General features: G+C 28.5%; 5 protein-coding genes across 19 annotated transcripts; 3 read left to right on the plus strand and 2 right to left on the minus strand.

Annotated features, from left to right (window-relative positions):
* Positions 1-326: 326 nt before the first annotated feature.
* Positions 327-1,992, plus strand: LOC116434876 (baculoviral IAP repeat-containing protein 8-like). The gene is made up of 2 exons (XM_031993721.2): positions 327-1,333; positions 1,413-1,992. Exons 1-2 carry the CDS (start codon positions 494-496, stop codon positions 1,791-1,793), a joined length of 1,221 nt encoding a protein of 406 aa, XP_031849581.1. The 5' UTR covers positions 327-493; the 3' UTR covers positions 1,794-1,992.
* A 675-nt stretch (positions 1,993-2,667) lies between these two features.
* On the plus strand, positions 2,668-12,176 carry LOC116434822 (uncharacterized). 11 transcript variants are annotated; one of them, XM_031993671.2, is made up of 11 exons: positions 2,668-2,941; positions 3,086-3,164; positions 3,260-3,354; positions 3,823-4,040; positions 4,709-5,116; positions 5,198-5,396; positions 5,479-5,786; positions 6,191-6,292; positions 6,372-6,469; positions 6,577-6,754; positions 7,086-12,176. In XM_031993671.2, exons 4-11 carry the CDS (start codon positions 3,882-3,884, stop codon positions 7,191-7,193), a joined length of 1,560 nt encoding a protein of 519 aa, XP_031849531.1. In that variant the 5' UTR covers positions 2,668-2,941; positions 3,086-3,164; positions 3,260-3,354; positions 3,823-3,881; the 3' UTR covers positions 7,194-12,176. The 11 variants fall into 11 exon arrangements, with proteins under 11 accessions (XP_031849531.1, XP_031849513.1, XP_031849521.1 ...); XM_031993653.2 differs by having other exon boundaries at positions 3,086-3,354; XM_031993661.2 differs by lacking the exon at positions 3,260-3,354.
* Positions 12,148-15,268, minus strand: LOC116431241 (uncharacterized). 2 transcript variants are annotated; one of them, XM_031986414.2, is made up of 4 exons: positions 14,705-15,268; positions 13,907-14,056; positions 13,320-13,550; positions 12,148-12,415 (listed from the first exon to the last, which is right to left on the minus strand). In XM_031986414.2, the coding sequence occupies exons 1-4, from the start codon at positions 15,000-15,002 to the stop codon at positions 12,210-12,212; spliced, it is 885 nt and encodes a 294-aa protein (XP_031842274.1). In that variant the 5' UTR covers positions 15,003-15,268; the 3' UTR covers positions 12,148-12,209. The 2 variants fall into 2 exon arrangements, with proteins under 2 accessions (XP_031842274.1, XP_031842360.1); XM_031986500.2 differs by lacking the exon at positions 13,907-14,056.
* Positions 15,269-15,424: 156 nt separating this feature from the next.
* On the minus strand, positions 15,425-22,895 carry Ak1 (Adenylate kinase 1). Of its 4 annotated transcripts, none has more exons than XM_031986813.2 (6): positions 22,731-22,880; positions 22,251-22,422; positions 18,778-18,989; positions 17,238-17,363; positions 15,904-16,089; positions 15,425-15,834 (listed from the first exon to the last, which is right to left on the minus strand). In XM_031986813.2, exons 3-6 carry the CDS (start codon positions 18,961-18,963, stop codon positions 15,763-15,765), a joined length of 570 nt encoding a protein of 189 aa, XP_031842673.1. In that variant the 5' UTR covers positions 18,964-18,989; positions 22,251-22,422; positions 22,731-22,880; the 3' UTR covers positions 15,425-15,762. The 4 variants fall into 4 exon arrangements, with proteins under 4 accessions (XP_031842673.1, XP_031842584.1, XP_031842494.1 ...); XM_031986724.2 differs by having other exon boundaries at positions 18,778-19,044; positions 22,731-22,877; XM_031986634.2 differs by lacking the exon at positions 22,251-22,422 and having other exon boundaries at positions 18,778-19,044; positions 22,731-22,895.
* Positions 22,896-23,909: 1,014 nt separating this feature from the next.
* CCT7 (chaperonin containing TCP1 subunit 7) lies at positions 23,910-26,997 on the plus strand. The gene is made up of 6 exons (XM_076364809.1): positions 23,910-24,080; positions 24,664-24,924; positions 25,128-25,457; positions 25,548-26,020; positions 26,095-26,364; positions 26,434-26,997. Exons 1-6 carry the CDS (start codon positions 24,078-24,080, stop codon positions 26,717-26,719), a joined length of 1,623 nt encoding a protein of 540 aa, XP_076220924.1. The 5' UTR covers positions 23,910-24,077; the 3' UTR covers positions 26,720-26,997.
* The last annotated feature ends 92 nt before the right edge of the window (positions 26,998-27,089 follow it).

Here is a 27,089-nt window from a genome sequence, read left to right on the forward strand (position 1 = left end):
TTTATTTTAAATGAAACTCTATATTTTTTTTATATAAATAGTTTCTTTGCATCATTTTACGTAATATACTATTATCGAAAATTTAATATTTTTCGCAATATTTTACTTTGCATATTCTGAAAATACGCTAATGATGCCAACATGATAAAGTATTAAAATAGTAAAAGACTTTATTAAAGTGAAGAATTGTTGTTAACAACGAGTGTTAATTTATAAAATTGACTATCAATTCAAATGTAGTAGACCGCCACAAAGATAATACACGAGGCGCCATCACTGGTAAAATGTAGTACTAATTGTTCAATTATATCAAGCTGTGTTCCTATTCTGCTTCTTAGTCTACTCCTCGCGTGATGTCGCTGGTGTAGTATGTAGGGAGTGTCCCCACATTGCAATAACAGTTCATTCATCAATTAAAAACAATGGTTTTAATAGGTTTTTAAGTAGTCCAGGATATTTGTCCATAATATTACTGTAACTATACTTAAACAAGATGACTGATATCATTAAACATCATAGAGAGTTGGAAAGCGATTCAAATGTTAAACCTTCAGCAAATATACAATTAACATTGCAGTCCCCTATACAATCTCATTTGTTAAACAATGAAGTGGACAATATTGATTATCGCTTTGAATTAGCAAGACTACAGAGTTTTGAAAATTGGCCTGTGCAATATATTGAACCTGAAAAGCTTGCAGCTGCTGGATTTTATTATACAGGAGAAGGTGATAAAGTAAGATGTTTTGAATGTTCCATTGAAATATGTCACTGGGTAGAGGGTGATAATCCTATGATCGATCATCAACATTGGTCGGCATGGTGCAGATTCATTCGTAAAATCAATTGTGGCAATGTCCCAATTGAAGTAGATCCTAGCACAAATTTACCTCCAAGATTCAGAAGTAGAGACATATGTGGGCATTATGGGATTGAAGATAGACCTATTTCTGGTCTTGACAATCATGATCAATCAAAATTACAATTAGTAAGTACAGCAAAACTAAGTTGTTTAGGTTTGGGGAGACCTAAAAGACCAGTGCATTTAGAATATGCCAGTTATGATGCTAGATTATGTACATTTAAAGCATGGCCAAAATTTATGTCTCAAACGAAAGAGCAGTTAGCAGATGCTGGATTTTATTACACTGGTAAAGGTGATCAAACCCTGTGTTATCATTGTGGAGGGGGTTTGAAAGATTGGGAACCACAGGACGATCCCTGGGAACAACATGCAAAATGGTATTCTAAATGCTATTATCTGCTGATGGTTAAAGGTCAACATTATGTTAATAAAGTAACAGGTCAGCACATATCCCCACCATCTCTAGAGGTATGTACAAAAATTTCAAACTTTATGTTCTCTGTACAAGCACAAATTAAATTAATATAATTATGTTCTTTTGTTTCAGGAAATAATGCAAATGCATTTACCAAGTTTCATTAAGAAAGTTCAACCTGTATCAATGGAAGTAGAAAAAAAAGGAGACATAGAAACTAAACCTGGACCAAGTTCTCAAGATATTGGTTCTGCCAACAGTGGAATTGAAAGTATCAGAACTAATACAGAATCTGAAAAAGGAAGCATAGAAAATTTATCAAATGCAAAGACACAAAATAATAAACCCATGGATGATGCAAGGATGTGCAAAATTTGTTATAATGGAGAATTAGGAGTAATATTTTTACCATGTGGACATATAGTTGCTTGTGTTAAATGTGCTCCTGACATGACAATTTGTACAGTATGCAGAGAGCCTCTTACTATGACTGTGCGAACATTTTTCTCATAGTATTCCATAGCTTGTAATAGAAAATGATTACATTCAACATATAATTTTTGTTACAGTATTTTTATATAAAATTATTATAAAAAAGCCGTGTGTATAAATCATTTTTTTGACCCGTTGTTATAATTCACTTCTCACTATTGTTGGGCGTATCTAAAAATGTATAAAATTTCCTTGCTGCAGGTTTATTTCCAGACTTATACTTGTAATGCTCTGTGCCTCGCATCTTACCTTGTCAATAACAGGTTATTGTTTACCAATAGTTTTTTTATTCAATTTATAACTTTAATTATTATTTTTAACAGATTGAATTCGTTTAAATGTTAAAATACAAGTCTTCTTTTATTATGGAAGATTTATTCATGTTATTTCACACAAAAAGTTTTATCTGGTAAAATTATTAATAAAAATATCATATTTTTACGAATTCTTTCCAATATTTTTAAATAAATGCAGACAATCAAGTCTGTAATAAATTTTTCATTTTTTATAAAAACTAAATCATTGAAATCTGTTTATTTGCTACATCTGGTAACCGTTTATTTGATTGTTTTACATCGTGTCCATAAATATAAATAAACAATATTAAAATTATTCTCCTTTTTGTTCAACTGTGTTTGCATTTCTGTCAATCGCTGTTCTAAGTTTCTGCATTATACTGTCATTTAAAATTTCAATACTTTTTATTCTCATTTCTATCACTTATAGCGCTGCTATGCTAAACCAGTCTTAGTCGATATGACAGGGCGTAACATGAAAATGGTAACGGGACTAGCATCCCGAGAGCATATGACAAAATTTTACATTGCATATTATGTCTATCCTATACCTCATCTGTGGTTAGACATATGTATATTGGGTACACAGAACTTTTATATGCTCTGCGCATACTCAATATGCGAGGGTCTTTCTGACAAGAGCCAGGAGATTAAAATGAATCAGCCGCTTGGAAATATTCAATGAGTCATATGACGACTTCGACAATCATCTACTTTAACTTTGGATTAACTTAAGAATAGAGCGAATCACAACAACAATGGCGACGCATTTCGTCACGTGATGGACCTCTCATTGATCCATTTTATGCCAGACAGGACTGTACCTGCTCACAATAAACCTTAGCAAAAGTACTTGCAGACTCTTCTAATTTTGTAAGTGAAACGGCGCGCTAAATACCTACATTGTTAAATTACGTAACAGAAAGCACACACATTTTTTTCTTTCTTAATGAGCCAGTAAGCAAAATATAAAACAGAAATGCTTGTAATTAAATTTTTTTAAAAACCTTTTTCCAGACCATACTTTAGCGTTGTACACGTTCCTGAAAAAGTCACGTGGTTTTGTTGTGGTTTGCCCTGTTCTTAAGTTGAACAAGTAGGTAGTTAACATATATTTCAGAAATGAACAATTTGTAATTATCATAATTGATTTATTCGTTACGTTTTTTCGATTATTCTTGTACTCGAAAGATCTTTCGAAACAGCATTCGTTGATCAACTTCACAAGTGTCCATCAAAAAATGAATCACGAGTTGCGTTTCGCACGTTCATTGAGTCACCAATAGGTTAGCATGCGCTTTACTCACAAATTGCACCTTGAAGTTCACTCGAGTTTGGTATCCAAGATGGCCGCGATGACAGATACGTTGAGCTGTCCACTGAATGTAGGATACGCCTAAATTTTCAGTCTTTCATACTTGTTACATGTTACTGTAACATGAACAGAATTACTCGGAGCACTGGTACGAAAGACGGAGGATGCACAAGGGACAAATGACTTTTTCAGACGCGCCTCATACGTATGCTACATTTTGTGTTCAGTCTGTGTTTTCACGACGAGTAATTCGTTCCACAGAAACAAAAACTTGCTACAAGGAAAACGATTAAAGGTTTTATATCGCATTGTTCACGTAAATAGATTTTTCAACGAAGTATTTTTTCGCGGAAGACGAACTCGTCCGTTTAAGTTGTTCCATTAAGTTTCTGGTGATGTCAGTTATTGTTATTGTTTAAGTTGTGTATACTTTTTGCAGACGAAATTGTGATATTTATGTATTAGAAAGATTGAGTCGTTCTTAGAGTAATAGAAAAAATGGAGGCAATTGTTGAATATAATTATGATGCCCAAGAACCTGATGAGTTAACTTTGAAAAGAGGAGACATTATTCAGGAAATCACAGTAATGCCAGGTGGTTGGTGGAAAGGAACTTTGAGAGATAAACGTGGCATGTTTCCTGATAATTTTGTCAAGGTATCGTCTTTGAATTGTTAACGAAGTATGCTATGAACTTTGATACGTATTAGAATACTGTAACAATTGATTAAGATGTCATGAGATCTCTTAATATTGATTTAAAAATAAGTTATTCTTTTGTTTTTCTAGCAAACTTAACATTTTTGATACCGCTATTTTCATTGAAAGTTATTTTCATAATTGTAATACTTTCTTAAATGTGATGTATCTACTTCTCAAAATATTAAAAAAATTCAAGAAAGAAATCTAATTGGTTTTCTGAATGTGACATCATATATTACGGTTTTAAATAATGTATATAATCTATTTAGTTTTCTTGCATAAAATACAAATATTATGTGTCACAAACAAATATACGATATTGTAGCGAACATGTTAAGGTATAACTGATATTTTGCCCATGTTACATATATAAATATATATATACACATATACACACACACTCACAAGTAATTCAGCTGTATCATCTTCACAGTTGTTTTCTATTATTATTATTATTAGTCGAATAATAATATATAATGTGTATTTTATGTGAACACTAAATTTATATATTCTTAAGTTAACAAAAAATTAGAATAGCTTTGTACTATTATCATGTAAAAAAGGATTATTAATATTGTATTTTTATTGATTACAAAGATTTCATATCAAACAATTGAATGTAGGTTTTAGATCCTCCATCAAGTAAAAACACAGGAGGAAAAGTACTAAATAATATAAAATCTGAAGAAGTTTCATTGAGGAATGGAGGGTCTAGAAAAAAGTTTTGTAAAGTACTTTTTGATTATGAACCATGTAACAAAGATGAACTAACTTTGATACCTGGAGACTCCATTGAATTTTTGGGTGAAGAGGAGAAAGGATGGTGGAGAGGTAGACTTAAAGGCAAAACTGGAGTTTTCCCTTCGAATTTTGTGACTCCTCCAGTTTATGAAGATTCCGATAAATACAAAGATGAAGATAAGAAAGAATTGTGTAAAGTATTGTTTTCTTATGAAGCTGCAAGCGAAGATGAATTAAGTTTGACTGAAGGAGATATTATAACGCTTCTATCGAGAGATGCTCCTGATAAGGTGGAGAGTATTTATATGAATATTGTACTACTATGTAGATATCGAAATTCAGTTGTTTAAGAAACCCTTAACGCTTTATAGGGTTGGTGGATAGGAAAATTGAAAGGAAAAGTGGGTTTATTTCCAGACAATTTCGTTGAAATAGTGACCATTGCGACAGACCATCAAGATCATGAACAAAGACACGATTCTAAAAATGTCACAAAACTTTCTCAACCAGTCACGAAGAGTAAGAAGGCACACATTAGGAAAAGTTTAGATATTGATAATGCACTTGCAGGTACATATGTAATTTAAATCATTTTCATAACATTCGATTAAAAGAGAAAGTGAATATACTTATAGTACCGTTCCATCAAAAGTAGAAACAACTAAGAAAATCATATCAAGGAGGACGACTCAAGAAGAAAGTAGTGGAGATGTAAAAACTATAGGGGAAAATTCAATGGTATCAAACTTGAAACGCCTCGTAGGTGATGTGGAAACCAATAGTGGTAATGGAAGTACCAATGCATCTTTGGCTGAGGAGTTAGATGGAGTAGAACGAGGAGAAGGAGTACCGCTTTTGCATTTAACAATTTCACGAGCCAAAGCACCTCGACGACGTCCACCTTCTTCGCAGCGTTTACTACGTCGAGTTACTGGACCAACCACTATGACCCCAGTTAATGTTCGTTGCACTATTTTGAATATAATTTACCTGAACTATTTGATAAAGAAAGAAAAAAACAAAAGAACGTGAAGAAAAGTATTTAACTAGCATACAAATGCGAAAGTTACGATTTGTATGACATTTAACTGTAACAGTCATAACTAGATTGCGAATTTTTATGTAAATTTATCTTTACAAAGATTAATTTTATACAAGAGGAATATAAAAAAAATTTGTGTTCTTTGTTAAAAAAAATACGGTAATATTGTTAAGTTTTTATGCTTCGTTATGTTTTGCGTAATTATAAATTTTATAAATACATAAAATCCGCAATCTAATTAAAACACGAAAAATTATTATATTTATTTAAAATATTGTTTTCGATATTCGTAATCGTATAACATTTTTTTTGTCTATAATAGGAAGATAATGTAGCAAACGAAAATAAAGAGACTGTGTTAGAGCAATTACGTGAAGAGGAACCTGAAGGATTAGCCGCAAAAGCAAGAAGAAAAGCACCATGGGTTATTGAATATATTTTCTACCTATTAATTATAAACAAATAATGATTAACATATTTGATGAGAAATTATCTATTTGTAGGTGGAAGAATTGAAATTGAATCAATTAGAAAGAAAGAAAATTGCATTGATTGATCAACTTGACAAATCTAACATTAAAAAAGATCGTAATTTCATAAAGTAAGTTATTTGAAAACATAACTAATTCCAAAATGCTATTTAGACGATATAATATATTAAAGTATGTTGTGAAAAATATTGTTACATTATTTTTCTTTATTATACAGCATGACTGCAATGACTTTTCTAGAAGTCATTAATAAGTTAGAAGCAGTAGACGAAGAGAGTAAGTCTAAAAATAAGAATCAGAAATCTGATACGTCTCCACACCTTGAACCAACTTCACCTAGTTCTGGAACCCCTGCTTATGTTCCATATGCTGTGTACAATCAGTTACTAGAAAGAGTAAGTACACTAATTTTAGAAATAGCAAAATATTATTTACATATTTTAAATGTTTAAGCCTATTATTTTACAGTAATTTGTTTTATTGAATTTGTTAGAACTCTTATTATTATTAATTACTATTAATGATAGTTTTACTAACTATCATAGGTATCATGGAATTAGTTTTTCTTTCATTAAAAAATATATTGTGGTGACATCTTAAAATTATACAGATCAAATTACAATAAAAGTATATGTTTATGTTCATTTCATGTCAATTTTATGTTTGTCGATTACTAAAAAATGACTGATATCTGACGTAGTTACTAATAAAGTTTACTTAACATAGGTTGCCACTTTAGAAGAAAAACAAGCAACGATGCTACAAACAATGGTACTGATATTGAAACAATTTGTATCTCTTCACTATTCGGGCAACAGTCCAACAGATCAATAGATGTCAACGCATAAATTTAGCAGTACGTTTTTTAAGCATAGTAATGTAAAAATCAATTTCTTAAATTCAGTAACAAACAAGCTATGTTACACTGCTTCTAATTGTACACATTTCACTTTTTCAGTTTATGTTTCTTACTATACAAAGGCCTTGGTTTCTCTTTCCATTCCAAATGGAAATGTTTAGCATAATTAATAATATATTATTCTCCTATTTATTCGCATAGGTAATAATATTTACCTAGTATTGCTGAAAGCAGAACATTTTATATGTTATTCTTCATATTAGAAAGTATTTTTTTTTTCATTTGCATATGATCTCACTGTAACTGCCTATTTTCTTTATTACATTGATATTTTTATCAATGGAATAACTATCAAAGACAGTAAAATTCATTCCAACTTTTCTATTTCCATGAATTATAATCAAATAATATATTTTTCCTTAATGCATATTTGAAATTATTTTGTAAGTATTAACAATATTTATTGAACAACTAATAATATCATTTTCATATGTCTTCTTAACCTTTTCGCTATGGGAGGACCGATTCATAGGTACTATGACGATACAGTATTGAAAATTATTTATTTAATTAGAGGGTTTTCTTTACTTAAATGTGTTTAATTAAAACTTTTTATGTTAGTATGAAATCATTGCCATTGCTACACAGTAATATTATATTTTAGCAGTGGGCTGTTTATTTCTACACAGAGGTAGATTCATGGGCGGTTACTATAGAGGACTTTAATAGCGAAAGAGTTAAACTGTGTTAAAACTATAAGAATGTACTTGTACTTAAATCGTTATTAATGAAAATTATATAATTTGTTTTTCTGTTAAGGAGCTGCCTCGCAATTAATCATTCTTAAATCCATTAAATAATTCAAGTGCCAATATATTTAATTTTTTGACACAATTCTATGATTTTATTATAAAACTCTTTAGTTCTAATTATATAGTTATGTTTTAAGGAATATTCAAGTATATTTAACAGGAAATGTAAAAATAATTTCCTAATTGATTAATGAAGTATATTTTTTTCTCTTCATAAGCAACACAAACTGGTGCTACAAAATAAAATAGTTGTGATGGATTGTATCACGGTAGTACGTCTAAATGAGGCAGCAAACTATAATTAACAATTTTTATCCTAATTAAATTTAGTAACATCGAAGCGACAAGATATAGCGTTGCTCTTAAAAAAAAAAGAAATTGCATACTAATAACTTTATTCTATATAATCACGAAACTGTTGAATATTTCAAATCTTTTTATTTTTTTAAAAGATACAAAATTTTCAGTAAATATGAAATGATTAAAGATATATGAGAGAAATACGAACAGAACAATATCTAATTTTTTATATTAGTAACGGATAGAACATATTTTATGCTTCACTTTCATAAATATTATTTCAAAACTCTATCTTAGTTATATATGTAATAGTGTAAATACACACTATCATAAATAAAATTTTGCTGTAATTTGCAAGGTAGCTGTCATCTTGAAAGGTCATCTAGTCTAAAAACACACAGATTACAGTGATTATAAGATTAAAGTGCCACGGCCAATAAAACTAACACTGTCACAATGGATGTCATTGTTAACAAGTATTTCCTTCAAAAAGTAATGATAAACCATACTAAAAAATGTATTCATTTATAAACATAAACTTTTTTTTTAATTTATTTTTTAAAGTACAATAATTTCATTGTTTCCCAATGAAAATTGTACATTATTACATTTTGAAGGACGTTGGATGTAATATATAGTATAGAATGTTAGTATTGTGTAAAATTTTTACATATTTCAACCAGTTATAGCTTATTTAAGTGGGGTATAACTTAAGTGGGATGGTCATAACTATAAAAATATCAATATTCATTTGCATACAAGGAGAAAGATATCTTAACAGCTGTTCAAATTTTACAAGGTTTAGAATTATGTTTGTATGCTTTTTACTAAATTTATAATTTTTATTTAATATATTTGTCTCTAATAGTAATTACACATAGAACGTAATATTTACAGACCAATGAAATCGTTTAACGATATCAATTATAGAAATTTATTTGTAAATCAAAAATTGAGAATGAGAAATATGAACATGCAGTATGTCTCACCTAACTTAAACATCTTCAATATCTTTATTATTTTTCGTATTACTAAGAATAACAGAGATATTGAAAATGCTAAAATTGGGCGAAACATCTTGTATGTCATGCTAATCACTGTGTCACAATTTATTGTATAATTAATTTTTAAAAGTATTTTTCATGTTAAAAGAAAGACAAAATTTCCTTTTATTAGATTATTCTAATGTATATTTTTCTTAATAAATTAAACTGGTGTTTATATTATCTATATATAAATGATTATTTTTTGTCCATTTTTAAAAATATGTGTTATAGTATATATATATTATATATATACATATGTTATGTTATGTTGATGTCCAGTAATTTTGTTGATTAAATGTTACAAATAGATAAAACGTTTTATTTATAAATGAATATTAATTACATAAGTTAACAATAATTTTCAGTCAAATTATATATTTGCCATGGTTTTAACAATTTTTAAACTTTCATACTTTTGTAAGAAAATGAAAATACTATAAAAAGTTCTTAAAACATCCTAGGAAAAATATTTTGATTGTATAAATTTATAATTGAGTTGGTTCATACTGCATAAACCATCTTTAAAGGTCCAATAACTGATATCAATTTATTAAAAAACTTAATTTATGTTCACCACTTAATATCATTAATAAATTTCTTTGTACTATTAAAAAGTATTATTACAACTTGACGAATACTTTGATGTAAGAGTTTTATTTAGAAGTATATTTATTATGACTTCTATTTACAAAGATAATTTATGACAATAATAGTTTTAAGTAAAATGAAAAGTAATTTTTCAGTTTTGTATATACTGTTGGTTGTATTTTGTCAATTTTATACAATGTCTTCTTTCCAGCTTACTGTAATACTAAAATTTCAAATATTCCTTTACATGTACAGGACGGCAACGAGTTTCTATATGACGGTACTTGTTTTTATCATAGAATCAAAATAATTTAATGTTACTAATATATTTTTTATCATTATTAAATATTTACTTCTCTCTTGGTTACTTTATCATTTACATAAATGTATTCTTTGAACAATATGGTAACTCATTAATAAATCATACTGCTTATTTAAATATTTTTATCAACTATGGTAAGATGATTCAGTTATAGATCATAATATTACTTAATAATTTTGCATCGCAAAATACACCTATGCGATTGATGAAATTATTGGGAAAACTGAAAATTCTAGTTAATAATTAATAAAATTATATTTTTACATTTTTCACAAATATATTATGCATGTAACAAGAAAAACAATACCTTATTATTATATTTTACTAAAATAATAGAACATACTTTTATTGAATGAATGAATTACAATAACAACCGTGTTACATTGTATTGATCGATATTATCAGTTTACATTCACTGCTTATCACTTATCTATGAGTTATCATAAAATAAGAACCTTATGTGGAGATTCATCGGTGGTTCATGCCTGTAAATAAAAGCATCTCCTGACTATTGATAGAACTAACTGTCCTGTACATGTATGAAACGATCTTTATAAACTGTTTAATGTATTATTAAAGTGAAATAATAAAATGTGTGCCATTAACATGCATTTTTAAATTAGTAAAAGACTATTATGAATGCTTGACTTGTACAAAACACTTCTTACTTTCTTATTATTTTATGTTTCGTTTGCAATGAAATACTTGAATTAAAAAATTAATTATAAAATGCACGTTAATTGCTTTTATTTGTTAAGATTGTAATTCCTAGTTCTTTGAAGCATGCGTATAGTGATTAATGATTTGTCTTTAAAAAATTATGAAGCATGTCATTGTTTGTCACTTTTGAAACATTTAAATCTAAAAAATTCTTTGATTTGTTAGCATACATGCATAAACGATAAGTAAAAAATAAAATTTATCAACATATAGGAAAATATAAATATTTACAATGAATTTTGATATAAATGACATAAAACTGAATTACTATTTGTAAATGTTTGTACGTATTGCTTATACGATGGAAACAAATCTTAAAATTTGAATTTTTCAATTTATGCTTATACCATCTGTTACCGAACAATCAGTCATCAATGTAATCAAATAATAGCATCTTCATATATAATCTTCTGGAATTCTACCAAGATTTTTAACAATTTAACAACTCTCTCTTAGTTATTAAGTAATTACTCCATTAAAGATGTAATAAGTGATAAGAAAGTGATTGCAGAAAGCACAATTCCTTCAACAATATAGACATAGACTTAAGATTGTATATGTGTATATAATCTTTGCAAAACGAAAATTGTATATTTGTCTCTTATAAAGCATGTATCCCGATCAACTCAAATCTGTACATAATTTATTGGAATATATCTTCTCTTACTAATAACAAAATAGATATTTCTAGTTACATATTGCACACCAATATACGGGACGAATGTCTCCTTTATTTGTAGCCATATAATAAAACTCTTTAGGATAAAGTTATACAATTTTAAGCAATACGTGTAATAATAATAATTTAAATTACGAAAAAAATATTAATATTTCTTTAAAAAAACCTTGCAGATACATTAAAAAATGACCTAGAGAATAAATTTTTGTATAATTGCACAAGTCCCCGAAAATAATGTAATTTTGTTCTACAGGATTTTTTTATAAAACTATGGATAATAGATATATTTAGGGATTTCTGTTAAATTCAATACCTTATCTTGTATAATTAATATTTGTAATTTTATTGCATAAATTTACACTTTACTTTGTGAAAGAAATATAATATATTTATCACAAAAATTTGCTTTATTAATACGAAAATTTTATTTTTAACATATTGTATTAAATAACATTTGTCACAGTTCATAATTTACTTTAAATACATTTTATTTAAGCATTTTCGTATCAGTATAAGTATCTTATTTATAATCTATTGTGTTTTTGATTATACGAAGATTGATAAATTGGTGAAATTTCACAAATAAAATGTAATTGACTGTCACATGGTACAACTTTCCAAAAGGGATTACCTTCTGCTTTAGATGATTTCATAATACTAACACATCCCCGCGTATGTGATGGTTCCCCTTCACCCCATGCTCGATATTTAAAACAAGAAAGTGGTTCATCTAAAAATTATATTACAGATATTTAGTGTGAAATTAAATATCATAGTAATTTAGATTTGCAGTATTTATATAGATCTAATTAATTACAATTTTATTTTAGAATATTTATAAAATATTATATTACACGCTAACTCACTTCAAATACTATGCTAATTTTTAATAATAATTAAACACGATAATAAAATGAAAGTGGGTAAAATGCAGTTATGATATCGCTTGTAAATACTTGTTTACTCCACCCTCACCTTTTCGGTATTAAAGTATTTAGTTTCTTAACTTTAAACTTTATTTCGAAAATTCTTAGTGAGTAGTCATAAACTTTATTTTACTGTTATTATTACAATCAAAATTTATACTAATTTCTGTATATTTTTTTAATGTAGTGAAATAAATGGAAAGAGGAGTGGGTAAATATTTATAGGTAGTAATATATACATATCAAATTATTATGTTCTTATATTGACAATTAATGATTGTGTTTAACACGTTGAATGCCGCACGATTTTAAGGTGCAGAATATGCGAAATGAAAAAAGTACAATATTAAATGATTTCATTGAATTGCGTTGTTATTATCGCAGGTTTGTTTTGCTGAATGTCCCCGCATTAGGTAGCATTATTTACAATATAGGAATGTTTTGATGTAATCATCGTTTAATTGGGAGAATTACAGTGCCTGAATTTGGGCGGGGGTCACCGTTGACCCCCATGGCATTCAACGTGTTAAGTAATAATAAATAACTATTAGAGGTAGCAAGAGATAATAAGTTTAACTTATGAGCTATTAAGATATGATAATATATACAATAATATTATACTGTCACTAACAAATTAATCATTTTCTTTAATAATAAAAAGAAATATAAGTTAACGATTCAAAGTTTTTTACAAAGAATGATAATTACCAAATTCGTTTTTCCAAATTTTCTCATGGTCACGGTTACTGAGTCCAACGAAAGTGGGTGTATTTTGAGAAATATATTTCGCCAGACCGTCTGTACGCTCGTCACTAATTATGTGTGCAAGAGATGAATTCATTTTCTGGCAAGAAATTTGTGCTTGGCTATAATTCAAATAATTTCTCGAAAATACGAATACACCTGTCTTGGGAATACAAATCAGCGTAAAATTTGGGCCTAAAAGTAAGTTATAGAGATTTAATTACACTTATACTTGAAATACATGTATTGAGTATACTAAATATTTCATCATTATTTTCATTTTAAAGGTTTACTAATATTAATTTATCATTTATATTATAAATAAGACATAAATAACATTATATCACAGATAGCACATACTCTATTAATATGGTTTATCAATGTTCTTATCTCTGCTGGAACATTTATATAAATATGATCATTTCACGTAATAAATATGCTAAGTAGTATAGTCTGAGGTAATATACTTATCAATCATGTTTTTATTCTAAACTTTTGTTATTAATATGTGTACAATAATGTTTGAAATATCTGTGTTTAAAAATATTTACCAGGTAAAATAGAGCTAGGGTACATGCTGTAATATCTGTAATTTTTATCCTTGAGAAAAACAGTAAAATTATGGAGTTCTGGACACTGAAGTGCTTGGCAAATTTTAATTATTCCTATACGTTGCTTGTTTTGCGTATTAAAATCCCATTCTGTATCAATAAACAGATTTTTACTTTTGAATCTTTACAATATCAATAAATATGGGTTAGTTTAAAAAAAAACGTATTTTATATATTTTTAACAATTTCTGATGTAAAAGTCCATCAAACATATTATCGCAAGTAATTAATAATAACCGGTCAATGGAAAATTAAGCAATAATTATTTTTTATGTTTTTCTAACATACTATAATGATTATTAATAATTAGTGATATTAATCTATATCTATACACTACATTTGTAATTTATAATTATTAGCCGTTTATTCGTAATTGAAATTTAATTGTCAGATTTTCTGCATATATAGCTTCTGTGAATGTGTAAAACACTGTAAAATGAAATTTTTTATAAATAAATAATAAAACTAATATATGAAGAAATAAGTAATTATTTATTTATTATTCTTATGAATTAATCTACAAAAATTTGAAAAATTTACTAAATATCTACTGCTCAATATTTATAATTATTATTCGCTATTTTAATCGCTCTCTAATATTTATATTGCCGATGTTGTGCGTTTACAATATACCTACTATGTAAAAGTAAACTTAATAAACTACTCCAAGATAATGTAAGTAACTATACTTACGTAAAAATAGTTAAGAATGATCTTTATAATCATATATTATCTTACCATAAGGATTATTTTCTAAGCCATAATTGAAAGCCAAAGCTCTCTTGGTCAAAGCAAATTCTTTGCACTCGTTCACATTTCGTACAGCTGTTCTCGATAGTATTAAATTATTTGAACGAACTTTCGATTTAATTAGTTTATAATATGATAGTTGTCGTGAACTGATTCGGCAACAACGATCGCACAAAATTATGTTCATTATTAAATACACTGATAAAAACATAAAAATTAAAGATACTTGATTCATTTTTAACGTTTTAGAAACGAGCTCACTTGACTGAATGATTCGATTGAACATGCATGAGTTACTCCATTATAATTGAACACAGTAGCTGACTCGTATTGTATAACAGTAATTAACTTGTATGGCAACGTGATGTATCAACAATATAGATTCTATCCTAATTTGTACAATTAGTAGGTATTAAAATCTGTTGTATTAGAATATTAGTATTTTTTATGATATAAGTTTCATTCGACGTTTTTAATTAAGAAAACGCATAAACAAATGATATAGATTAGAAAAGTGATTCACGATGATTATACTAATGAATACACAACTAAGAATAATTGCAACCAATTAATATAATGTAATGAAAGTTTAAAAATATCTTAAAAATAAATACTGACGTTGTAATTTTATGAAAATCTAATTAAAATAAAACTTCTTATGTATTATTATGAAAAGGAATATTTTTTTAAATAAATTAATTATCAATGTGTGTAGAATATAGATTTTAATTGATACTTAGTCAGTCACTAAAATGAGCAATGTAACAATATCATTATAGTAACAGGTGCATTCAACAGTGTATTAAACCATTTTATACATAAGTATTGTATCTATATTATTATTATGGAAACAGGTACTTCAGATTTGTTTGTAATTTACGTCAAATTAAGTCATTTAACAAATTAACGTCGCTATATAACTTTCCTAGAAATTTAGAAATATCATTTATAATACAGATGAATGTATAGCTTGTGCTCGAAATCGCAAGAATAAAGCTATTGAAAATCAATTTGAATTAATGTATTACATAAAACTCTGTTAGAATTTAAGCTACCAAAGGATCAAGTGCTTTCGTCACCTGACCGAATATATCATCAATGGCGCCTTCGGCATTGATCTAGACAAAAAGGTTTAAAGTTAATTTATGCCTCTACTTCTTTTAACAAACTATCCCACTAATACTTACTTTAATAACTTTATCTTTATAATGTTCTACAATTTCCCCGTTTTTAACGCTAAATATTTCGATTCTCTTCTTGATTGTTTCCTCGTTATCATCGGCCCTTTGTGAGACAGCTGCACGCCCTAACAGCCTCGTCTTCATAGTTTCACCCGACACGTCGAAGAAAATTATTGCATCAACCGGACAGACCTGAATTATAACGACTATTTCATTAAAATTTCTTGAAAATAATGAAATGGATCTTTAAAAATTATTTACATTTTTCGAAGTAAAGTTTGTTATTTTCTATTATGCTATCTCTTTCTCTCTCCTCTCTCTATAGAAAGAATAACTTTCTAAAACATAATTTATATCAATATAAATAAATTTGTTTCTTTTGTTACAAATTCCCAAGTCCTAAAACAGGACGAAAAATTCGTGAAAAAATTTATAAATATTTATTTTAAATTGTCACGGTCGAAGTAGCCAACCTTCGTACCTGTGCATTTACTTCAGCGGTTTTTCCATTCATGGACGCAATGATACGACTTATTCTTTGAAAGATTTGTCCAAATCCTCACCGTTTCTCTTTCTGTATTCCCTATAGCAAGTTTTTAAATACTTCACAGGAGGCGAAATCAAATGAATAAGGAAGATTGGCCAGGACAATTATCAACCTTCGTTTTCACTTTCAAAATTCAAACAAATTTCGGTAATCTTTCGACTTTTACAAGAAACTTGAAAGAAAAAGAATTGTCAGTCATTTAACGAGTTTTCTGACAATGAATAATAGCACGTGACTAATAAAAACGTCAATACGTGTAAACGATTAGTCACGTGACGTTGAAACTTGAACTATGTGTAAATTAAACCAGCAACTAAACGTCAGTGACGTCTAAATCAACGAAAGACCACAAATATAGAAGAGAAAAAAACTATTTCATGAACTTTTTATCTACCGCTTGTAGAAGTTTTTAAATGATTCCTCTACGCAAATGTATTTTTTCTTAATGGCACCAACATAAGTAGAGTTTGATGATTGATGTCGAATAAAAATGTTTAATAGTGTAAGTAATTAGAAAACAGTGTAACGTAAAAATTGTGGTACCAAATAATTAATAATTGTTTCTATTTATCCTTGCCACGAAATGAAAAGTGATATATAAAACACTCTAGATTCTCGTGTTAATTACAATACATTTGAATTAACTTTCAATTCATTCAGTTTGTATCACTGTTAGGTTTGAGTTGCAGATCATTTAATACGATTAATATATAATCGCTGACCGCTGACTCCCATGACATTGAAGGTGTCAACTGGTTAAGAGAAATTCCTCAATTATCACGGAAACACTTACATTTTTCTCAAAGAGGATTCCTTGATCCAATTCACGAGGGTATCCGTCGATAAGGAATCCAGTTTTCGTAGATCCTTCTGCTTTAGCCTTCTCCATCCGTTCCCTTATAAGGTCCAGCACAATGTCCTGCCGGAAACCATATGATCTTCACACTAAGAAAAGTGGGATTCGTTCGTACATCACGAGAATCATATTTTGCTCTAGTACTCTATTTCAGTATTTCCAAATCAATAAAAAAATATTATTTTTGTTACGTTAATACTATTTTGAAACGGAGCGAACTTACAGAGTAAAAGAGTATGGAGTTTCTATTAAAAAATATAAACGTTAAACATTCTTAATGCATATTATTCAGTTCATTATATTCAAATATTTATTTTATTTGGTGGATGATTGACCTGTGTTATACTACTTATGAAGATAATGTTTTCTAGTTTTGTCGAGAATTTACATTAACAATGGTTGTGCATTGGTTGTGTTATACTTGGAAAATCTTTACTTGTAATAGACTATTCGCTTAACACTTTATTTGCTGCTTCTGATCAAGGCAACCACTCATTAACTACCAATACGATTTTCGTCATCGCGTAGGAGCGTACGTTTTCACTTACAAAGCTTTGTAACTTCAAAATCTTTGTAACTTTGTGAATTTAAAATTAAAATAAAAATGTCCTTCTAATTACTATGAAATCGAAAAGCCGATTAACTCCTTGAACTAAAATAACGAGTCCCACTCGCACATGTTCTCAGTGCGAAACTGGATTCCATAAATTATTTTACAAAGATGCTATATCCTACCTAAAATATTTTTCTCATTTTCAGAAATAAATTTCATTGAAGCTGTAATACTTCAATTTCCTTTAAAATAGTCGTATCCACAGAGTCACGAGCAAATAAAACAGCGTAAGCAGAAATGTTTAATTCAAAATAAATCGTAAGGCGAGGGGTTAACCCGTTAAGTGTGGAGTTTAGTTTCAAAAATATTTTGTTGTGAGTGCAGTAAAATAAAAAAATGAATTGTATACTCGTCAAATGCAAGCCAAATGCACTTATAATATATTCTAACGACAAACTAAAGTGAAACGAAGAAGAATTACATGTTTATCTAAAAAACTAAATAGTTCATCATTGAAAAAGTTAGCACCATTTAACTACACAGCACAGTTAACTGGCTAACATGTTGAACGCCGGAAGACTTGCTAGACCAGAATACGCAAAATAAAAAAAAAATATAATATTAAATCATTTTATTTAATTGCATTATTATTATCATTGCATGTTAATCTAGCTGAATGTCACCGCATTAGGTAGCGTGATTTATAATATAGAAATATTTTCAAATAATCATCGCTTAATTCAGTGAACTGTAGTAATTCGATTTGGCTAGGAGTCACTGATGACCCCCGTGACATTCAACGTGTTAATAGACTTACGGTAGATAAAGTGTTAAATTATAATATGTGGAGGAACAACGTTTTCCAATTCTCTGAGGAATTCACGTTAGTAATTTATCTGTGCATTTACATGAAATATTATTTACCGTGGGAACAAATAGACCTTTAGACATCAAGTCCTGAAGCGAAGCTCCTCTAGGACTACCACTGGCAACCTCTTCTCTCAAGAGATCACCGCTGCTTATGTGGTAGAATCCATATTTTCCGATGATACGTTCACACTGAGTTCCTTTGCCGCATCCCGGTCCACCGATTATCCAAATTGTCTTCATGTTTGTGTAATGATTTAACGGGAGTTCTGTTTGCGAATGTACGTTACAAAAACTTTCTGCACACACTCTTTTTTTTTCGTCCTACCGAAAATGATATAAGCGTTTTAATTAATTACGCTTATGTAGTACAACGGGAAGCAAATATTCATATACTTTGTATATTATGTGTAATATAATCATATACAGACTGAAATGTCTATGGTAAGGAACAGCAAAATTCGTGCACTCGCAGTGTAGAAATAAAAGAAGCAATGTTCCTTGCGCTATTAAATGTATTCTAATATACACATATCATTGTTGCACAAGACATTCAGTAACATGTGTTCGAAAAGAAAAGTTAATGAAATTATATGTTAACACCAAATGAAACAAAATTGTTACGACGGGATTTTGCCACGACAAAAGTTTCGTGCGTTACCACCTGTGTTGGTAAACATGAAAGACTCTTTGGGATTAAGTCATGGGAATGGAAACAAATGTTAGGTATATTGATGCAATATGAGTTCACGCAAGATCGTTTACTGTGCTATTGTATGAATATTAGTAATTCGAAAAATTATTATAAAATATTAAAAAAGTGAATCTTTTTCGGAAATTTCAAATATTCTAAATTGTCTTATAGTGCAAAATATTGTTAACAGATTAGAGAATAAAGAAACACTGCAAAATTCACGAAGAAATAGAAGATCGAAAAAAGACTGTTGGAAGTATTAAGAAAAATAAAATTTAACTGCGTCTAAAATCGCAACTAAAGTTCAATTTGTAAATTGTTTAGCTGAATAACTTGCTTAGTATATGTTGCTTACAATATTGTTACATACGAAAATTGCATGGTTTTGTTGAAACCAGTTTGTAATATACCTACGTTTTTTGTGCACAGAAGCAGTTTCAAGATCCACAAGGCAATTTCGTTTTTTCAAATAAAATACAATATTTCTTATGACAAATATTTTCTTTCTTTCGTTTATGGAAAATTTTCTTCGTGTAAAATTAAATTAGAAATTCGATAACAACAAAGACTTCAATGTTCAGTTACGTAGTGGTACTTGGCAATCTCTATAAGCAGGTAATTCTACAATGCGAGATAAACATCGCCAAGTATCTATGTATGTATTGCTGGGTTATGAAAATCTTCGCTGATATCGAATTTCTAACTTGATTTTGCGCAAAAGAAAATATTTCGTCAAGTATTGGATTCAAAGTTAATAAATGTTAATGCATTTTAATTTAGAATGTCACACTACATTTAATTTTATTAAAAAAATATAACAAATTATTGTTGTTAAACCGTTGCAACGGTAAAAAGCTCTTCTGACAACCATGAAATGTTTGTGTAATACTTTTGAAACCAACGCATAATTTAAGAGTTATTCAGGTAAACAAGTTCGGTGTCTCACTCTTTATTATGCTTATGAGCCGCTCATTGGCTCAATCGACTAACAGTACTTTTTAAGACTTTTAAGATTTTATCATTAACACGTTTCATTGGCTTTTAACTTTTTATATTTAAAATAAATTGCATTATAATTGTGTTTGATACCACGAAATAATAAAAACTTTTTGGGCCATGTAAAAATTGCAATAATAATAAAAATTACTTTAAGGGTATATTATTGTATGTATTTACATATTCATTAGATTGAAGCTGTATCTGTAATAATTATTTGATTTTGCATTTAAAGGGGAATTTTGAAAATCAATATATAACTATTGCATTACCTTTCTCTGCTTTTTTTTGTAGAGTTAACCGATTTGTTTAATAAGTAGCTCACATAATTGAAGTTTCATTGCATGTATACAGCGTATACTATATAAAACATTAATAATAATAAATGAAAAATATTTAAATAAGCAGCTAACAAATAAATAGCTCGAAATGTAATGTGATTATATTGAAAATATAGAAAAATGTTCACATTAAAAAAACTTTGATTATTTCTATTTTACTTTGATCATAGGAAATCTTGTAATTAATGAGATATGTTTTTTCTTTATATAGATTTTAATGAATTACCAACTCATTAATAACAAAAGACAAAATAGAATAATCGATCGATGATTTATCGTATTTAATAAAAATCGCTTTAAAAAAGTTAATTACATTAATAATTCCATTAAGAACTGTAAATTAATACAGCAGTTTACAAATCGTTCGTAAAAAATTAGATAAGAAATTTATAATGATGAACTTTTCCACATCTTTCAACAATTTAGAAAAATTTAACTGTGATATTTACATTGTATTGATTTTGTATCTTATGCTTCTCTCTTTCCTTGAACTTTAGAGCAATTTTCATACTTGAATGTTTCCCAATAAGATTAAACGTTATGCATTATATGCAACCCAGTGGGTACATAAATCTACGTTGAACCACCTGATAGTGTTATAAATAGTTGTTCAGAATTGTTTGACATTGAAAACATATTTTACATCATTTTGTTATGTAGATATCTTTCCGCTATTAAAATTAGTACAAATAAAAAATAAAATGATATAAATATTTGAACCAATTTTATTATTTTTAAAATACACTTTATTTATTTTATTATACTATTTTTGTAATGTATTTGAACAAATTTAAAACTATTCAAAGAACATAATTTCTTTGTTTTTACTTATTTAATACAGAATTCTTTTATTGTTTTGTTTTAAAACAATGACACTGCAACATACGTAACATTATCGTGCTCTTTCTAATGAGGAAACTGCAAATTGACACATCCTCGACAGAAGTACTTTGCACTTGACGAAATGTTCCCGTTTGAATATCTTTATGATCGCCATGATTAAAAATTGATATAAATTTTTTTATTTCATTTAAATCACATAATAAAGCATAAATTATTATTTAAGTATTAAATATATATATACACACATGTACTTCATGGTATAAAAATATGAAAGCACTATCAAAATATTAAAGAATTATATTTAAGATAAATCTTACATAACACTGTATATAAGCAAAACGAAAAGACATTCCATTTTGTCAAACATAATTTTATGTTCATATATAACTAAAAAATGAACCCAAATACTGTCATATTTAATTAAAATCTTCACTTCTGTAATACACCTTTTACATATTATACAATTTAAAAAATAATTTTTAATAACGTTTAAAAAATTGGCGCTTTAATATTATTGTAAAATATTGATTTTTTTCAAGAAACTGGCGGGACTACAGACACATAAGCATTACATGATATTTCAATCTGTTTATTTTAATTGAAGATGTACAGGAGCACTGTAAGCACGAATAGGACAGACGTAACAGTTTACTTACTATTTGTCTCGCATCGAAGCCGAGATTTCACTATTAACTATTGAGAGGAATAGTCAAAGCTTTCGAGCTTTCGCGTGAAAATTTCGAACATATCGATTTGTCATTGGCTCATCGTCATCAGGTGGGAGACATTTTTACGCATGTGCAAAGATGTAAGGTCAGCATCTTGCTCCTAAGTTGAATATAGGGCGTAGGATTGTATACATAAGTAGCAATGAATATTGTCGTCTAACATGTACCACCCCAATATGAATGATAAGATCAACTGAAGCATTGACAGTTAGTAAACTGTATGCCTTAGTACCGTGAATTTCATAATATATCTAATATTATTGTAAGTATAAATAAATAAATTCTTAAAATCTATGTTAAAATGAGCCATTATTCTAATCGTACCACACAAGGATTAAAAACACTGTTAATGTTCAGGAAACGTTAAAAAAATAATCATTAACATTGAAAATAACCCTTTATTTTTACCTCGTTGTCAAAAGTATAGGTAACAGCACAAATTTGTTTGGTGACACTTAAGAATAAGAGTATTGAACAGCACACAATATACACTTTTTGGTTTTGTATTTTAAAATAATGAGTACATCGTTCAAACGCAGAAACACGACTAAAGTAAATTAGGCAGATCAGCTATTCTCGAAGAAATAGGTGGTTCACTGGCATTTGATGTATATATAAATATATACAGATTGAGCTTGTGGAGAATACAGTTAAGTTTAAAAATAAGTATGCGATAAATGTTGAATTCTAGATTCTATTCACGTAATGAGGTCACGAATTTTAATATTATCATTTCACAATGTTAACGAACACTATAATCCTCTTTGACTTCGTATATTTGCAGATGAAAAATTGTTCCTTTTCCTTAAAATAACGCCACCTGTTGTTAGTTCACCAAAAGATGTTGTTAAAAGGATAAAACAGTTTAAAATACCAATTGTTGTTAAGTCTATGGTTATTAAATTGTATTCAGAATTAGATTTTCATTGTATAGTGTAGAAACATCTACTATCGTTAATAAATATTGATAATACAGATGCACTATTTAATAACTATCAATGAATAAAAGTGTTAATAGAACGTTTAATAACAAGATTATTTATGATAACGACTTTTTTCAGTTATAATATATTACTATTTACTATATAACTATGGATGAATAAACTTATTTACTATACCGCCATAGGTAGCAATACACACAATTATCGAACTTATTTTTTTTATATTTCTAATGATCAGTGATAGTGCATTATCTAAAACATTTTTTATTAAGACAATCACAAATGAACTATTTTTATCTAAATGCATTAATATAAACTGAATCACAATTTATAGTAATGAAGCTCTATTGATATTTCAAATATTATTTATATTAATGCAATAGTTGGAAATGTATATTCTAAATAGTTAGAAATATATATTCTGTTACAACAATGACAAAATTGAAGCTATAAATTATATATTTCATTATCCTCGCATTATTCCTTTAATTAGTCTTAAATATTTGTAAAGTATTATCATCATTATTCTTTCTAAGAAGTGATATACTTTCATTTGAGTCGAAGTAAATTAAGTCTACATTCATTAAAGCCTTTATTTATTAATTTTTAAATTAAAAAAATAGTTATTAAAATTCTAATTTGTGATTGGTTATTTTTTCCATTGTTAAACTTGCTTCGCAGAGTAAGTTCTCTATGTCACAGTTACTCCTAGCAGAATCATCTCGAAAACTATTTACAGGTTAGAGAAGTAACTGCGCTCGTGCACAGTGAGTGAAATTAAGAAAGGTAGATAATCATAAACAAATTTGTAAAAATGGTAAGTTACAAACAAAATTTTTATCACAATGTTCACATAGGTAGCATTTTCCTTTCCTAATTTTAATGTAGTTTTATATATCTAACTTTATTGCTAACCGCTTTCTGTCTGAACTGATTGAATAAAGAAAATGAGTTTTAAGTATGCAAGTAATAGATTCCTTTTTACAATAATAAATAAAGGTACTTAAATACATTAATACATACGAATTGAAAATTAATAAACATAAAAATGATTATCAAGTTATAGACTGAGTTGTTCTAACCTTATATGGAGATTAATTTCGGCTTACACCCACGATACACATGTGACAGGAATCTCAATAATGAAATGTTACGTTTTCCACCGATTTCATTAGACTAAAGATAATATTGTTATTATTATTCCACATAGTAAAAAAAAAACAAAAACAAGTAATTTATTTGTACTTCATTTATTTCTTTAAATTTGACAAACTATAAAAAGACTAATTATTTCAAAATAAAAAAAATGGGAAGATACATGAGAGTATAGTATCATTTTATCATTATTACTGGTTTTATTATTATTACTGGTATTAAAATTTACACAATTTATTTTATAGCAACCCCAAATAATATTACTTAAAGAAGGAACTGATTCTTCACAAGGAAAACAGCAATTGATATCAAATATCAATGCATGTCAAGTGGTAGTAGATGCTGTGAGGACCACTCTAGGCCCTCGAGGAATGGATAAACTTATTGTGGACCAAAATGGGAAAGCCACCATCTCAAATGATGGTGCAACTATATTAAAACTTTTGGAAGTTGTTCATCCTGCAGCCAAGACCTTGGTAGATATTGCTAAGTCTCAAGATGCAGAAGTAAGTATTAGTTAATAAACATTGTAATAACTCTGCAATGAATTCAAATTGGTATTATGGTAGTAAAATATTATCATTAAACATGCAGAGAACATTAATGAACTTATAGACTGGTAACATTTTGAAGATTTGTAGTTACCTCAATGCTGTTCGAACATATTATTCAGTTATTTTTATTGTGAATTTCTTATTTTTATGTACAGGTTGGCGATGGTACTACCAGTACAGTTCTATTAGCTGGAGAATTTTTGAAGCAGATGAAACCCTTCATCGAGGAAGGAGTACACCCACGTGTTATGATTAAAGCTCTTCGTCTTGCACTCCAAGTATCTATTGATAAAATAAATGCAGTGAGCGAAAAGTTTGATAAATCTCAGAAAGCAAGACTAAGGGAACTTTTACAAGAATGCGCAGCCACATCTATGAGCTCGAAATTGATTCATCAACAAAAAGAATTCTTTAGCCGTTTAGTAGTAAAAGCTGTTATGATGCTTGATGATATGTTACCACTAAACATGATTGGTATTAAGAAGGTAATTGTAGAAAGATTTGAAGCTAATGGAAAATATAATGTTAATTTAATGCTAATTTGATGTTAATTTTATAAAATATTTTGTGGATAGGTGTCTGGCGGAGCTTTAGAAGATTCAGAATTAGTTACAGGTGTAGCCTTTAAGAAAACGTTTTCGTATGCTGGATTTGAAATGCAACCTAAAAAATACAAGGATTGTAAAATTGCTTTGTTGAATATAGAATTGGAACTCAAAGCAGAGAGGGACAATGCAGAAATACGAGTAGACAATGTTATTGAATATCAAAAAGTAGTTGATGCGGAATGGCAAATATTATACAATAAATTAGACAAAATTCACAAGAGTGGTGCCCAAGTTGTGTTATCTAAGTTGCCCATTGGTGATGTTGCTACGCAGTATTTCGCAGATAGAGATATGTTTTGTGCAGGACGAGTTCCTGAAGAGGATTTGAAAAGAACAATGAAGGCTTGTGGTGGCAGTATTTTAACAACAGTACATGATATTAAAGATTCAGATTTGGGCAGGTGCGAGATGTTCGAAGAAAAGCAAATTGGTGGAGAGAGGTATTTAGATACATAATACCCAATTAAACTATTTTAATAGTAGATGTTACATTGAAATATTTTTTTTTTTTTAGATTCAATTTGTTCTACAAAGGTGTACGTGCTAAAACGTGTACCTTTATACTACGTGGAGGGGCAGAACAGTTCTTAGAAGAAACTGAAAGATCTTTGCATGATGCAATAATGGTTGTAAGACGCATGTATAAGACCAATGACTTTGTAGCTGGTGGAGGAGCCATTGAGATGAAATTGTCAAAATCTTTGAGAGATTATTCTCGTGTCATAGCAGACAAAGAACAACTGTTAATTGCAGCCATAGCTCGTGCACTGGAAGTTATACCAAGGTATTTACTACAATCCTACACAGTTACGGTTTTAGTTATAATATAATAACATAATAATACACTTTTCAGGCAACTGTGTGATAATGCTGGTTTTGATGCAACAAATATTTTGAATAAACTGAGACAGAAACAGCACAAAGGCATGCATACCTATGGTGTTGATATGAACACTGAAGATATTGGAAACAATATGGCAGCTTATGTATGGGAACCGGCTGTCGTGAAAATCAATGCGCTCACTGCTGCAACTGAAGCAGCTTGTCTTATTTTATCAGTTGATGAAACTATAAAGAATCCTAAAAGCAGTCAAGATGCACAACCTCAAATGGGTCGTGGCATGGGACGACCAATGTAAAACTGCATTGTTACTCAAACAAAAATAACAAGCTTGAAAATTTAATATTAATAATATATGTATTAGATGTATTGGTGCAAAACTGTTTATACTATTATGAATTACTGTAATACCCCATACAATTTTTGCATATGTCTTTCTTACATTGTAATAACAATTCTCATGATTTTTTACAAGTATTTTAGCAGTTTATCATTATAATCATAAGAAAAATTCCATATTTAATTGTATTTTGCATTTACGAAATTGCAAAAATATAATCCAATTACATAATTTTACTTCAAACAGGAAAATTAAAATTTATTTTATATGCTTGAGAATGCTTATATATTTACCCATTACTTTTATTAATGTTAGTAGTCAAAACATG

This window comes from Nomia melanderi, chromosome 1 (genome assembly GCF_051020985.1).
Source record: "Nomia melanderi isolate GNS246 chromosome 1, iyNomMela1, whole genome shotgun sequence".
Lineage (NCBI taxonomy): Eukaryota > Metazoa > Arthropoda > Insecta > Hymenoptera > Halictidae > Nomia > Nomia melanderi.